The 12,907-nt window shown below is 39.9% G+C and overlaps 1 protein-coding gene across 1 annotated transcript in view; it reads left to right on the forward strand.

Annotated features, from left to right (window-relative positions):
- The window catches only part of RSPRY1 (ring finger and SPRY domain containing 1), a 51,754-nt gene that overhangs the window by 22,712 nt on the left and 16,135 nt on the right, over positions 1-12,907 (forward strand). Inside the window, exons 5-11 of the mRNA XM_008574679.1 lie at positions 500-626; positions 1,377-1,435; positions 3,298-3,364; positions 3,793-3,924; positions 4,826-4,941; positions 6,071-6,214; positions 11,513-11,624. Coding sequence (XP_008572901.1) covers positions 500-626; positions 1,377-1,435; positions 3,298-3,364; positions 3,793-3,924; positions 4,826-4,941; positions 6,071-6,214; positions 11,513-11,624 — 757 coding nt within the window. The remainder of the gene's footprint in view (positions 1-499; positions 627-1,376; positions 1,436-3,297; positions 3,365-3,792; positions 3,925-4,825; positions 4,942-6,070; positions 6,215-11,512; positions 11,625-12,907) is intronic.

Genomic DNA, 12,907 nt, shown 5'->3' on the forward strand with positions numbered 1-12,907 from the left:
ACAGAATCCTTTTTTTTTTTTTTTTTTTTTTTTTTTTTTTTGGATTCTGGAATCTTTCATTTGTCTGTTTAAGCCTCAGATAGTTGGGCCCAGTATAGAAGGAAAAACATTGTGGACAGAAAGGAAAAGTCTTTAGCCTAGTCACTAATGCATTGACCTTTGCCTAGGTTTGTAAGACATTTCTGTTTTAATTGCCTCAAAACTCTGGTGGGATTTGTTTTTGCTTGGTACAACTAACTTTTTACTTCAATATCACTAGGCCCTAATATTATTAATCATATTGGCATTTGGGTTTAGTCTGTTTAATGATTCAAGAATATATAAATATATTTGATACAACTGGTACATTTTGAATGAAATGGAATCTAGCAGTTCATGTGAGAAAATTTTCAGATTGATCACGTGGTATTTCCTATCAATAATATCACTGGTGTCTCAAAGAATTGTCTTGAGGAAACAATCTGAATAGGGTATATATCAAATACATTTTTGTTTTTAGGATGCACTCCAGAAATTGACTGACATTCTCAATTTAAATGGAGAAGTAGCTTGCCAGGACTCAGGCCATCCTGCCAAACACAGGAACACATCTGCAGTACTAGGCTGCTTGGCTGAGAAACTAGCAGGTAACTTTGGGAAGCTCCACAGAAGATCTTAAGCTGTTTCATATTAAGGGGAAATTTACACTTCAGGTCTTTGATCAAACCTGCTATACCAGAAAGAAGTGTGTCAAAAAAAAAATTGAGAGACAGGGACTAGCTAGAAGAAAATTACTTGACCACAGAAGTAAGTGCAATCTAATTTATCTTTGTGGGTTTTTAGAGGGAAACTTAAAAAACTTTTCAAAAATTGAGAATAAGGGAAGACGCTAAACTGAGTGTAACAGAGATTATATATGCATATATATGTACTGTATATAATATGTAATATACATATATGTACACACATACAATTTATAAAGTTTAGCTAGATAATGAAGACATACAAGGTAAGGAAAGAGGAAAAGGAACTTTAGAGCAGTTCCTGAGAAACAGTTGTTTAATTTGTTCATGAATATTTCCCGTTTTAGGAAAGTTAGTAAAGTACAGGTGAATAGCTCAGCTAGTTAGCTCGTGTATAGTGGAAGAAACAATGGATTAGAAATCTGAACACTTGTGTGCTTGTTCAGACTCTGCCATGTGCTCCTCAAGTGCCCTGGAGTTAGCCACATCACTCTGGCTCAGTTGCTCAACTGTGAAATGGGGCTTAAATGAGATCATGTGCATAAGAGTACTTTGTAAAAGGTAAAAAGTTCTACCCAAACAATTTGACGTTAGTTACTGATTAAAAATTATATGACACTTTTAATTATATCAGTGTTTGTTGTATTTGTCTAGGTCCTGCGAGTATAGGTTTACTTAGCCCAGGAATACTGGAATATTTGCTACAGTGTCTGGTAAGTGAGACATCAAAGCTAGTTATTCTTAGTCATCTAGAAATGTGCAAAAGTTTCTCTAATTGCTAGCATAGCCACTTGCACAGAGAATGGAATCAGTCGTAAATTTTATTTGCAGGTGTTTCCCGAGTGTTTGTTTATTCCCTCCTATGTTTAAAAAAAAAAAAAAAAAGAGGGTGGAATAGGAATTTATTACAAGCAAAAACAGCTGAATTGGTCTGGTTTTAAATTTAGTCATAAGATAGCTGCTATGATTGGCTTATTTTTGTGTCCTTAGAGTCTGCCAAATGGTGATAGGGACCTCCACAGTGAAAACAAGTTACACGACATTCCAAGCCAGGAGACCATCAGGGTCAGATTCCCAGTGTACATAAATTTCTCCTCCTCCCTGTCCTCCCCTGCTGCTTTTAGAACTGTAGTCATTGGAGTGTTTGATATATTGTCTGTGAAGTTTGTGGTTTGCTGAGGCTGTGCCTTCAGATTTCTCACAGCACTGGAGTGCAGTCTGACTGGTCTGTGTTTTTAAAAGCTATTTTGCAAGCCTAGTGAGCACTGGCCTTTTTCAAAACTCTGGATCTGAAAGACCTTATTTGTCAGTACCTACACGATAAGTGCTTAAAACACTTACAATATAAGCGAGCACTGTGGGAATAAAGAAGTATGACAGTCTTTTGCCTTCAAGAAGTTTACTGATTAGCTGTGGGAACAAAAACACTCAGACAAGACAATTAGCCCCCATTTTATGACTGGATGATCAAGGGCAAAATTAATTCCTCCAGACATAGTGCCATAAGAGTTCAGAGAAGGTAAGGAAGGTGAGTAGTAAAGGTGGTGAGAGCTGGGATGGTTATGAAAGACTTCCCAGTGAAGGTGGAATCTCAGCTGGGTCATGACATAAGGTTAGGATTTGTTTGTGCCCTGAGGAGGAAAAAATGGGTTTCTTAGCTAAGGGAACATGACAGGCAGAAGCCTAGAGACAGAGAATTGTCTGAGCAGAGAAGAGAGTATTCAGAGATAGGAAGACATAGACTGAGAAGCCAGGTAGAGAGGGTTCAGGGCCTGAAAAGACAGGCAGGCAGATTGAGAATGGTTATGGCAAGAAATATGATGTTGAATAGGCTTTAAAGCACAGGAGGACAGGGGTTCTGTGAGCTTTGCAGAACTTAGGTGAGCACCAGGGAAGTGAGTGGAGATCATCTGATGTTTTAAAGAAGGCTCTGGAGGCTCCTAATGCAGCTGTGGGAAAACATGGCTGAGAAGATGTGATGTTAAACAGACCTTCCTTTTAAGTGGGAACTCATGTGACATAAACTTAAATGTAACTAAAAGAGCTCACTTGTTTCTTTCTCCCACCTATCATCAGCATTTGTAGAATTCCTTTCAGGGAACAGATTAAAAAGTAAGCCATTAGTTAATTTCATTTTTGTAATTTTGGAACTTGATAGTGATGAATGGTTCTTTTTAGGGTTCTAAACAAAAGGTCATTTTTAGCTACAATTTCTAGGTTTCTGTTTGGCTTGCTTAAGTGAATGTAAGAATCAATATTATTTTATTTACAAAGCCCTAATATAAATGTTACTAAGTAAAATAACATAGTGCGTTTAAGATACTTCTGAAATTTCTGTATCTATAGATTAACACAGTGACTTCAAGAAAAAAATACAAATATAAGGTTGAGAGACTCTATCTTGGTTCCTCATTACTAACATTATTAGCCAAATGGATAATTGAGGACTTGAATGAGTGAAACTTTTCTGACTGCTCCAAAAAAATCTAGCACCATATTGGGCAAAAAGATGAAATTGATAGCTTGCTGCCTCTGCAGGGGAATAATTTTTTTTTAATCTTTTGTTGTCTTTCAGAAGTTACAGTCCCACCCCACAGTCATGCTTTTTGCACTTATCGCACTGGAAAAGTTTGCACAGACAAGTAGGTATAGTGAATTCTTGCACTAATGATCTTCTATATTGGTTGTTAAAAATCTCATTTTTCTTAGTTACTGGATGAGCCAACTCTCTGAACCCCATCAAACATGCATATACACTGTTTTTGTCTGGGTAGACATTTCAAGTCCAGTAAAGTGTAACAGGAACAAAAGCAAGGATTTTGTCTAAGAATCAAAACTGGCTGACTGTGATTACTCACGTTTTATAGCTAAAAATTTGGTAATAAGATTGCTAATGTGTAGAAAATAGTCAAAGCTCTTTGGCTATGTAATCACTAGAAATTTTAATGGAAGTCTATTCTAGTTTCTGAGTTCTCTAATCGCCTCTCCTTACTCCGTACCACCACTAATCTGCCCAGCAAATCATTCTGCTCTTTCATTGTTAATTCAATGATTACATTTTTCCAAACAGGTGAAAATAAATTGACTATCTCTGAATCCAGTATTAGTGACCAGCTTGTCACATTAGAGTCCTGGGCTGATGATCCTGATTATCTGAAACGTCAAGTTGGTTTCTGTGCCCAGTGGAGCTTAGACAATCTCTGTAAGTGGGAATTGTCTTTTATTAAAATGTCTGTTTTCTTTCTAAACCTATTTCTTTTAGAGGCTCACTGGTCTACCTGTTGAAATAGTAAGTGTGAACCCTTCTTTATAAGGTCCTCTACAGGTAGGTTGGGTATATTCCAGCATAAAAGTATCCTAGAGACATTAAGACAAGAATTATATGGAATACTTCTTACTCCAGCATTCTCCTGTTTGAAGACCTTTATTGGCTCCCTATTTCTTATTGCATCAAGTCCCTTAATTTTATGGCACTAACCAATTCTTTCCAACACAGACTGTCTCCTCACTGTCCTACAAACAGATGCCAATGATTCCTACTTCTGGGCCTGTTCCCCTCACTTGAAATTCCCTCTCTTTACTCTTCTCCCTATGCCAACCTTGCTCTTCAAAACTCGTCATGTCTTACCTGCACCATAAGAGTTATTCCTGACTTTTCTCTTTTTCTCCTCCAGGGCTACTGGAACAAAAACTACTTCTACTATATCCTCACTACCCCCTCCATAGTTAACACTGCTAAAGCACATTTGGACACTAGTTCACCCCCCACCCCAACATTGTGGAGAGGAGCTTAGTGCACAGCCCGTGAAGTGCCAGTTAACGAATAATTCTGAAAGAGTGAAATTTGGATTTTGTTTTTTGCAGAATATAGGGAATATAGGGAATAGAAGCATAAACCTAGCAGGGTTGCCTTTCCTAGCATTTGCTTGATTAATCTTCATTTGGTAGTGTAGCAGCAAACTAAGGTTACAAGTCTCCCCACCTATTCTGCCATTTATGAGCACCTCCAATCCTTGATTGGGCTGGCAGCCAGAGATGGCACTAGCTTTTATATTTTCCCACAGCAGCCTGCCTTAGAAACATGACCACTTTTTCTTTTGTAGTTTTAAAAGAAGGTAGACAGCTGACCTATGAGAAAGTGGACTTGAGCAGCATTAGAGCCATGCTGAATAGCAACGATGTCAGCGAGTACCTGAAGATCTCGCCTCATGGGTTGGAGGTAAAGCTTCCACAGATGGATCTTTTGAGGGTGGAGGAGGGTCATTTTGCTATCATTTTTATGCCCTACTTTTGAACAAAAGCAATGTTGCAGAATAGGTGGAAGTTTATTTGAAGAGTGGTTAGAGATAGAAGTGGTGGGAGAGGGGCTGGCCCGGTGGCGCACTCGGTTGAGTGCGGTGCTTGGGAGCAGGGCGGCGCTCCCGCTGAGGGTTCGGATCCCATATAGAGACCAGTCTGCTCACTGGCTGAGCGCGGTGCGGGTGCGACACCGAGGGTTGCAATCCCGTTACCGGTCACGAAAAAAGACAAAAAGGAAAAAAAAAAAAAGAAGTGGTGGGAGAGAGGGTGTTTCAGAACATTATCTACTCTTATATCCCACATGCTGCTACACCTGTTGTAAGCACTGTAATATTTACTGACTGGTTTATATATGTCTGATTTTGCCTTTGCTATTTTATGCAGCTAAAGGTACAAAGACTAGTATTTCAAAAAGAAACCCTTCCTTTTTTTAATCCCTGCATAGCCCATATACAGGTTATCTGGTGCTTCCCTTTCACCCTTTATGATAGAAATGTTGCTGATTTTGTGGTTAAGTTTGATAAAAGAGCTGTTTATGTGCAGAAAGGTGCCATAAGGCCCTAGACATGACAAGATTAAAGAACTGTTTGAAGAATGGCTGCAGACAGTTCTTTGATCCTACCTATTGCCAAATGCCTTTTATCATTTTCTGCTTATAATTAAGTATCCCATCTTATACCCTTCTCTCCCTCCATCAGGTTAAGGCAGTGCTTATGCATTGTACAAGGTTCTAATGTGAAAGCAAAGCTCTGTGAGTACTTAAAAATGAAGCCAGTAGCCTTTACTAATTTTTACTGCAGCCATCTTTGAGGTCTTTGAAGCTTGACACCAATCCTGTTAGAACTCCCTGGAAATACAACTATAAAATAGTCATGGAGTGTGCTTCATTCGTTTTTATACTTTTTATCACTGAGGATGGACAGAGGAGGAAACAATAGTCCACTAAAAACTTTAATAAGGAAAAATACATTTGATCTTCCAAGCAGTCTATCATCTCTGGTGGTCTTCAGTCACTGATGATGAACTGCTACGCTCTTTGGTTTTGCCAGGCTCGCTGTGATGCCTCCTCTTTTGAAAGTGTGCGTTGCACCTTTTGTGTGGATGCTGGAGTGTGGTACTACGAAGTAACAGTGGTCACTTCTGGTGTCATGCAGATTGGCTGGGCCACTCGAGACAGCAAATTCCTCAATCATGTGAGTATCCTGAAGAACTGTGCAAACGGGGGTAGCAGCACTTTGCCTTTTTTTTTTTTCTTCCTCTGATGGGTGGGTTGGCTCAATACTCTTTTCTTGGGTGGAAACAAGTGCCAAATCCCTAACAGTGGTTTGCTAAACTGATTCAGAAATAGGAAAACACAATGAAATTGCCTCTCAGCCTTTCTGATTTCCTTGAATTTTAAATTGACATTAATTTTCTGCCTAAAGGTTGGATGTTTCCTTAGTCTTTGTAGGCTCTGCTCTGGCCCGAGCCACATCTTTGGCTCAGTTCTTTTATTGGGACTAGTGATGATTTTTACCTTGTTTAAGCTTTAAGAATTCTGAGAAATTTTCTTCCTTTTAAAAAATACTTAGGGGCCGGCCCGTGGCTCACTCGGGAGAGTGCGGTGCTGATAACACCAAAGCCACGGGTTCGGATCCTATATAGGGATGGCTCACTAGCTGAGCGTGGTGTTGACAACACCAAGCCAAGGGTTGAGATCCCCTTACTGGTCATCTTTATATAGAAAAAATAAAAAAATAAAAAATAATAAAAATAAAAAATACTTAGTGTTGGCTTGACTTCTCTCACTTGACTTTTGCCTCGTAATTAGTAGGCACATTTGTTTATAATATTTAGTATTTATCTTGGTAAAGAAAGCTATAATAGGAAAGGTTAAATCTACTAGAGTAAGCAGGATTGGGCTACCACTACCTGAGTGTGAAAAGGTATTGGTGTTCCTCCTTTCCTACAGATGTATGATTTCTTTCTACTTTATACCTTTCTAATGCCCAGCAAATTAGCTTTCTTTTTCTGTTGGTCAAATTTTAAGCTGTTTGGGATTAATCTAGTTTGGATCAGGAATATTTTGTGTTCATATGATTTTTACCCTTTGAGCTGGGAAAAGCTCCTTGGATTATCTAAATAATAGTCTTCCATCCCACAGGTAAGGTTCTGGAGTGGGTTTTAGAAGTGATCCAACAAAACCAAACTAAACTTGTCTGCCATAAGCATAGTTTTTAAAGGACCCTTCCAGCAAGACTATATTGTACCCCAGAATTATTGATGGTGTTTTACTAAAATTCCTAGGTTATAGAGAGACAAATTGGAGGAAGTGGTAAGGTCTAGACTCTTGTCTAAGATGGAGAACTAGATCCAGTCTGCTGTTGCTTTTGTTGGGAACCTTTGCTGATGTAAGGCCTCCTAGGCTTCTGGGTCTTTAATTAACACCTGGAAGCATGGGGCTTTTTTGAGGCACCATGTGGTCAGAAGTAACTGGGTCTGGAGAATTCCAGTAATTCTCTAGTTCCCATCTTGAGCACTGATTTAAAGCAGGTACAGTATAGTATCAAATCTGCTTGCCTGTCCCAAATAAAGTCCTAAAGATGATTTTTTAAGACTTAAAAATATCTTAATTTCCAGAGCACCTTCATTTTAGAGCCTATCATCTGATTCCCACGGTAGTTTTTACTGTCACAATTTCCATTTCACAGATGAGAAAACTGAGACTGAGAGTAGGAAATAAACTAGGACAAGAATTCAGTCCACTTTCTGTTCTATAATAGTTTTCTTTGTGTGTGAGAATGGGACAAACCTCAGAGAATTAGCTAGTTTCCTCATTGGGAAGTGAAAAATTCCAAAACTAGAAGAAATACTGATTCCTCCAGGGAGGAAGCTTCGATATAAGATTTGTTTCTCCTAGTTTGGCAGCAAACATCCTACAAGTCTAGGTGTAGTATATCTGACACGGAATGTTATAAATACACACACACGTATACATATGTGTGTATGTATATATTTATTTAGTTTTATTAGTTAATTTCATAATTTTTTGTTGTTGTTAATGGCCAGTGAAGCTGAATCATTTCATCTGGTGGATAAAGCTATAATTTCTGCTATATAGTTGCAGACCTTTGGATTCTCAAGTTAAGAGGCTGAAAATACTGTTTTCTAACCTTCCAAACTGCTTGATAGACTGTTGGTTTCTTTCTTTAAGAACAAACATTTTTCTCTGATCCATGTACTGTTTGATTCTCTGTTAGAAATTGATAAAGTCTGATATGATATTATTTCCCAAGTGTAGGATGTTAATGATGTTGCCATATTTACCACTTTGCTTCAAATGGACATTGTTCTGGTGATTCTGAGTCTTTTTTTCCTGTACAGATAGGGTGTGGTTTTATGGAATAAGTCATTCTCTGGATACACCCAGTTTTGAAAGATTTGGACTCAATCCATAGCACCTCATATTTTAACTCTTACTACTTAGGTTTCAGTTTTGACAGGATGATCAATGTGTTGGGCTCAGAGATAGATCATTAAAATGAGAAGCTTAAGGATAGGTCTTGTTCAGGTCACCTGCAGAATAGTTTGTCTTGTGTTGTATATTTTTATGGAGGGTTGGGAGAAGCAAGTCTCCAATGGTGTTCTTCAATTTATCTAAAATATCTTTTTCATGAGCATCTAATATGTGATAGGTCTTTCACATACTTATCTCTGATCTTTTCCAGAATTTGGGAAGGGATTATTCTCCCTTTAAAATTAAGGAAAATGAGGTTCAGAGAAGTTAAGAAACTTGCCCAAAGACACTTAGCTTCCAACTGCTGAAGAATTCAAACCCTGGTCAGGATAGCCTGCGCTCCTTTCCCCTGTTGAAGCATCCTCCCTTAGAGAAAATGACTCTGGCTATCTCAAACAGAAAAGGAATGACTTGGAAGCCTGTTGGGGGCTCCCGGACTGGTGAGGGGTTTGGGAACTAGACAGGCTCCAAGGCAGCATCATGGCCAGGAGACAGGAAGTGCAACAGCCAGTGTTTTAGGAGAATGATCTGGCCAAGATGCAGCCAACACTGCTGCCACGAATCAGTCCTTACCATCCCTCTGTGTGGGGTCACTCACACCACACTGAGTGTCTGATGGAAGGGTCTAGTTGGCTGAGCCTGGGTCACATCTTACCCCTCCACTTGCAGAGCAAGGATCAGGATACTTCATTACATTCCCTGTAATAGGAAGAGGTTGGGATGCTGAACAGCAGAAAAAAGGACAGTGTTCACCATGTGCAGAAGGCAGTGAAAATTTTCCCTGAATAACAAGCTGTGGATAAACTTTCTTGTTTGCTTTTAATAATATTTCCATTGCTAAAATATACATGACCAGAGGGCCGGCCCGTGGCTCACTCGGGAGAGTATGGTGCTGATAACACCAAGGCCGCGGGTTCAGATCCCTATAGGGATGGCCAGTTAGCTCACTTGGGAGAGTGTCATGCTGACAACACCAAGTCAAGGGTTAAGATCCCCTTACCGGTCATCTTTAAAAAAAAAATAATAAAATAAAATATACATGACCAGAAAATAGGCAGTTCAAATTTCCACCCTGAATACCATGTCAGACATCCTGTTCTCTCATTCATCTGCTCCAGCCAATGGAAATGAAAGTTAATGCTACTAGGAATATTTTTGAGCTGAAAGAAGGTATAGTATATCTAGGTTGCTCTCTGAGATGCAAGCTCAAAGGAATTTTTTAAGTGTATCCCTACTTCTTAGAACTGTAGAAGCTGTTCTCTTGTTAAAATTATTAGAGTTCCCTCTTTGTCCCATAATGCCACTCTGTTGCGGAACTCATCTAGGCATAAAAGGCATTACATGGTAATGAATGTGTAATGAATTGCTCTTTACCAACTCTTAGTGGCTAGGAATCTTCTAGGAAGTTCTTTCAAGTGTTCTGTCAAGGACTTCATAGGACATTAGAAAATGAAGATAGAAAAGAATTGCTTGCTTTTTGCCTATGCCTGAATTCCCAAATTATAGTGGTTTTTGATTTTTTACTTAATGACTTGTTCAGCCTTTGGAAGGAATAACAAGGTATTCTTATTAGCAGGCTAGTGAATTTCTTCTCTGCCTAAAGGCAATTAGATATGAGTTCATTTAACTCTTGAATAGTCTGAATAGTGCATATCAACATTTCAGAAGGGTCACTCTGGAGAACATTCATCTGAATTCAGTATATTGTAGTCCAAGGATTGTACATTGTAGTTGAAGAATTTGTCAGAACTTTTTTTCCAGCCTGTCTGCTCACTGCACTGTTTACCCCATAGACTAAGCAGGGCAAGGTCGGCCTGTTATCTCAGTTGGTTAGAGCATTGTGCTGATAACCATCAGGGTTTGAAACCAAGTCTAGGATTTGATTCCTGTACAAGCTGGCTGGCTGCCAAAAAAAATAAATAAATAAAGAATAAGCAGGTCATTAGGACCCGAGATCTTACTTGGATTTGGCCATATTTTCAAACCCTTTCTCCTCTAAGAGATTTTTTTTTTTTTTTTGTCTTTTGTCTTTTTCCGTGTCCGGCAACGGATCGCAACCCTCAGTGTTGCCCCCATACCGGACCGGGGACCGGCAACGGGATTGCAACCCTCAGTGTTGCTCCCGCGCCTCGCTCAGCCAGTGAGCAGGAACCGGTCTGTATGTGAGATCCGAACCCTCGGGCGGGAGCACCGCCACACTTCCCAAGCAGCGCACTATCCAGTGCACCACCGGGCCGGCCCTCCTCTAAGAGATTTTTAACCATTGGTCCTTGAAGATGATGATTGTCTGATTTGCATGCTTCTTCAATTTCTTCTATTTTTTTATAAGCACTCTAAATAATTTCTTAAGATCCCATCCACCGTTTTAACAATTTTATGAAATACTTGAAAGGCAGTAAATAATAGAAAAAGTAACTGCTGAGGACCTGTATGATACTCAAATTGAGCTGATCTCAGAATAGCTTTTAGCTGATTGTCCACTGTAACCTTTCTCTTGTTTCTAGTTTGAAATCTCTGAGCATTTGGGTATTTTGAAGTCTGCTACATGCAAGAAAAGTGTTTGTCTGGCTGCAGTGAAGTGGGAGTATACTGATCTTGGAATCAGAGAATTTAGGTCCAAACCTGGCTCTGCTTCTTTTAATAATGTGTCCTTGGGCAAGCTGGTTGACCTCTCTGAGCCTTTGTTTCCTCTTAAAATGGAGTATAATGCCACCAGCCTCATGGTGGTCACTGAGAATTAAATGAACTAACAAATGTGAAAGTGCCTTGAACAATGGGGGCACTTGGCAAATATTTGTTGAATACATTATCTATTCACTTAAAACCAGGCCTCTAGGACATAATTTTAGTATCTTCGGAGAACCATAGGCTCTCCCTCCATCCGAAAAGCTTAGAATTCCAGCCACTGGGCTAATGTTTATAAAAGACACACTCTCTCTTCCCAGGTCAGAGCAGGCAAAGCCTTGCTAATCTTATGGGTCTTGTCTCTCTCCAGGAAGGCTATGGCATTGGGGATGATGAATACTCCTGTGCATATGATGGCTGCCGGCAGCTCATTTGGTACAATGCCAGAAGTAAGCCTCACCTACACCCATGCTGGAAAGAAGGTATTCACACTTCTCCATTGTGAATTTATTAACTGGGTTAAGACACCTGGTTATTATGAAGCATTTCTTATGTCTGACCTTAAAATACATTAATGGAAGATTAAATGTGAAAAGGGATATTAATTAGCCTTTATATCACTGCCATTCATATATTATTATGAAGCATTTCTTATGTCTGACCTTAAAATACGTTAATGGAAGATTAAATGTGAAAAGGGATATTAATTAGCCTTTATATCACTGCCATTCATATGAATGGTATTTCCTTGATAAATTCACCTCTGGTGGGGTCCTTCCTGTAGCAAAAACATCTCAGAATATAAAACTCTTAAATTAGTGGGAAAATGATACTCTTAAGATTAATGTGAATTCTAGTTTCATCTTTGGGTCTGTGGTTTGAATCAAAGCAGCCATGGAGATATTGGGGACACTGGATTTGTAATGCCACTAGAATGAGGGTATTTTTAGAACAAGATGGCTGTAGAATATGGCCACACTCTGAGGAAATAGGGTCATATCATAGGGGATGGAACCTCTGGAAGGATTATATTCCCAACATCAGAGCTAGATAGGGAATGTGGCCCAGCTCCTTTTTCAGGCGTCTCTCTCTTATCCCATTCAGCATTATGGATGTAAACTGAGTTTCAGGTATCAGCATTATGGATGTAAACTGAGTTTCAGGTATGCTAAGAGAGTAGGAATTTGACTACCCCCATGAGGGGATAGCTCCACTTGATTAAATTGATAGTGTGGGGAAGGAAAAAAATCTGAAGAGCTTACAGGAGCACTCATTTTATTAATGGCTTGCAGGTTCTTGAAGGAACATAAAACTTCATTTAACAGCATTAGATAGAGGTACTGTTTTCAAAAACTGTCTAGTTTGGGGCTGGCCCGGTGGCGCACTGCTATAGTGCGCCACTTGGGAGCGTGGTGGCGCTCCCGCTGAGGGTTCGAATCCCACATACAGACCGGTTCCCGCTCACTGGCTGAGCGAGGCGTGGGAGCAACACCGAGGGTTGCGATCCCGTTGCCGGTCCTGGTCCGGTACGGGGACGACACTGAGGGTTGCGATCCGTTGCCGGACACGGAAAAAGACAAAAAGGAAAAAAAAAAAACCGTCTAGTTTGCTTTTTAATAAAATTTTTTAAAAGTATTACTGAGGGCCAGCCTGGTGGCGCACTGGATAGTGTGCCACTTGGGAAGCGCGGCGGCGCTCCCGCCCGAGGGTTCGGATCCCCCATACAGACCGGGTCCCGCCCCCTGGCTGAGCGAGGGGGGGGGGG

This window comes from Galeopterus variegatus, unplaced genomic scaffold, assembly GCF_000696425.1.
Source record: "Galeopterus variegatus unplaced genomic scaffold, G_variegatus-3.0.2 Scaffold58, whole genome shotgun sequence".
In the NCBI taxonomy this organism is placed as follows: Eukaryota; Metazoa; Chordata; class Mammalia; order Dermoptera; family Cynocephalidae; genus Galeopterus; species Galeopterus variegatus.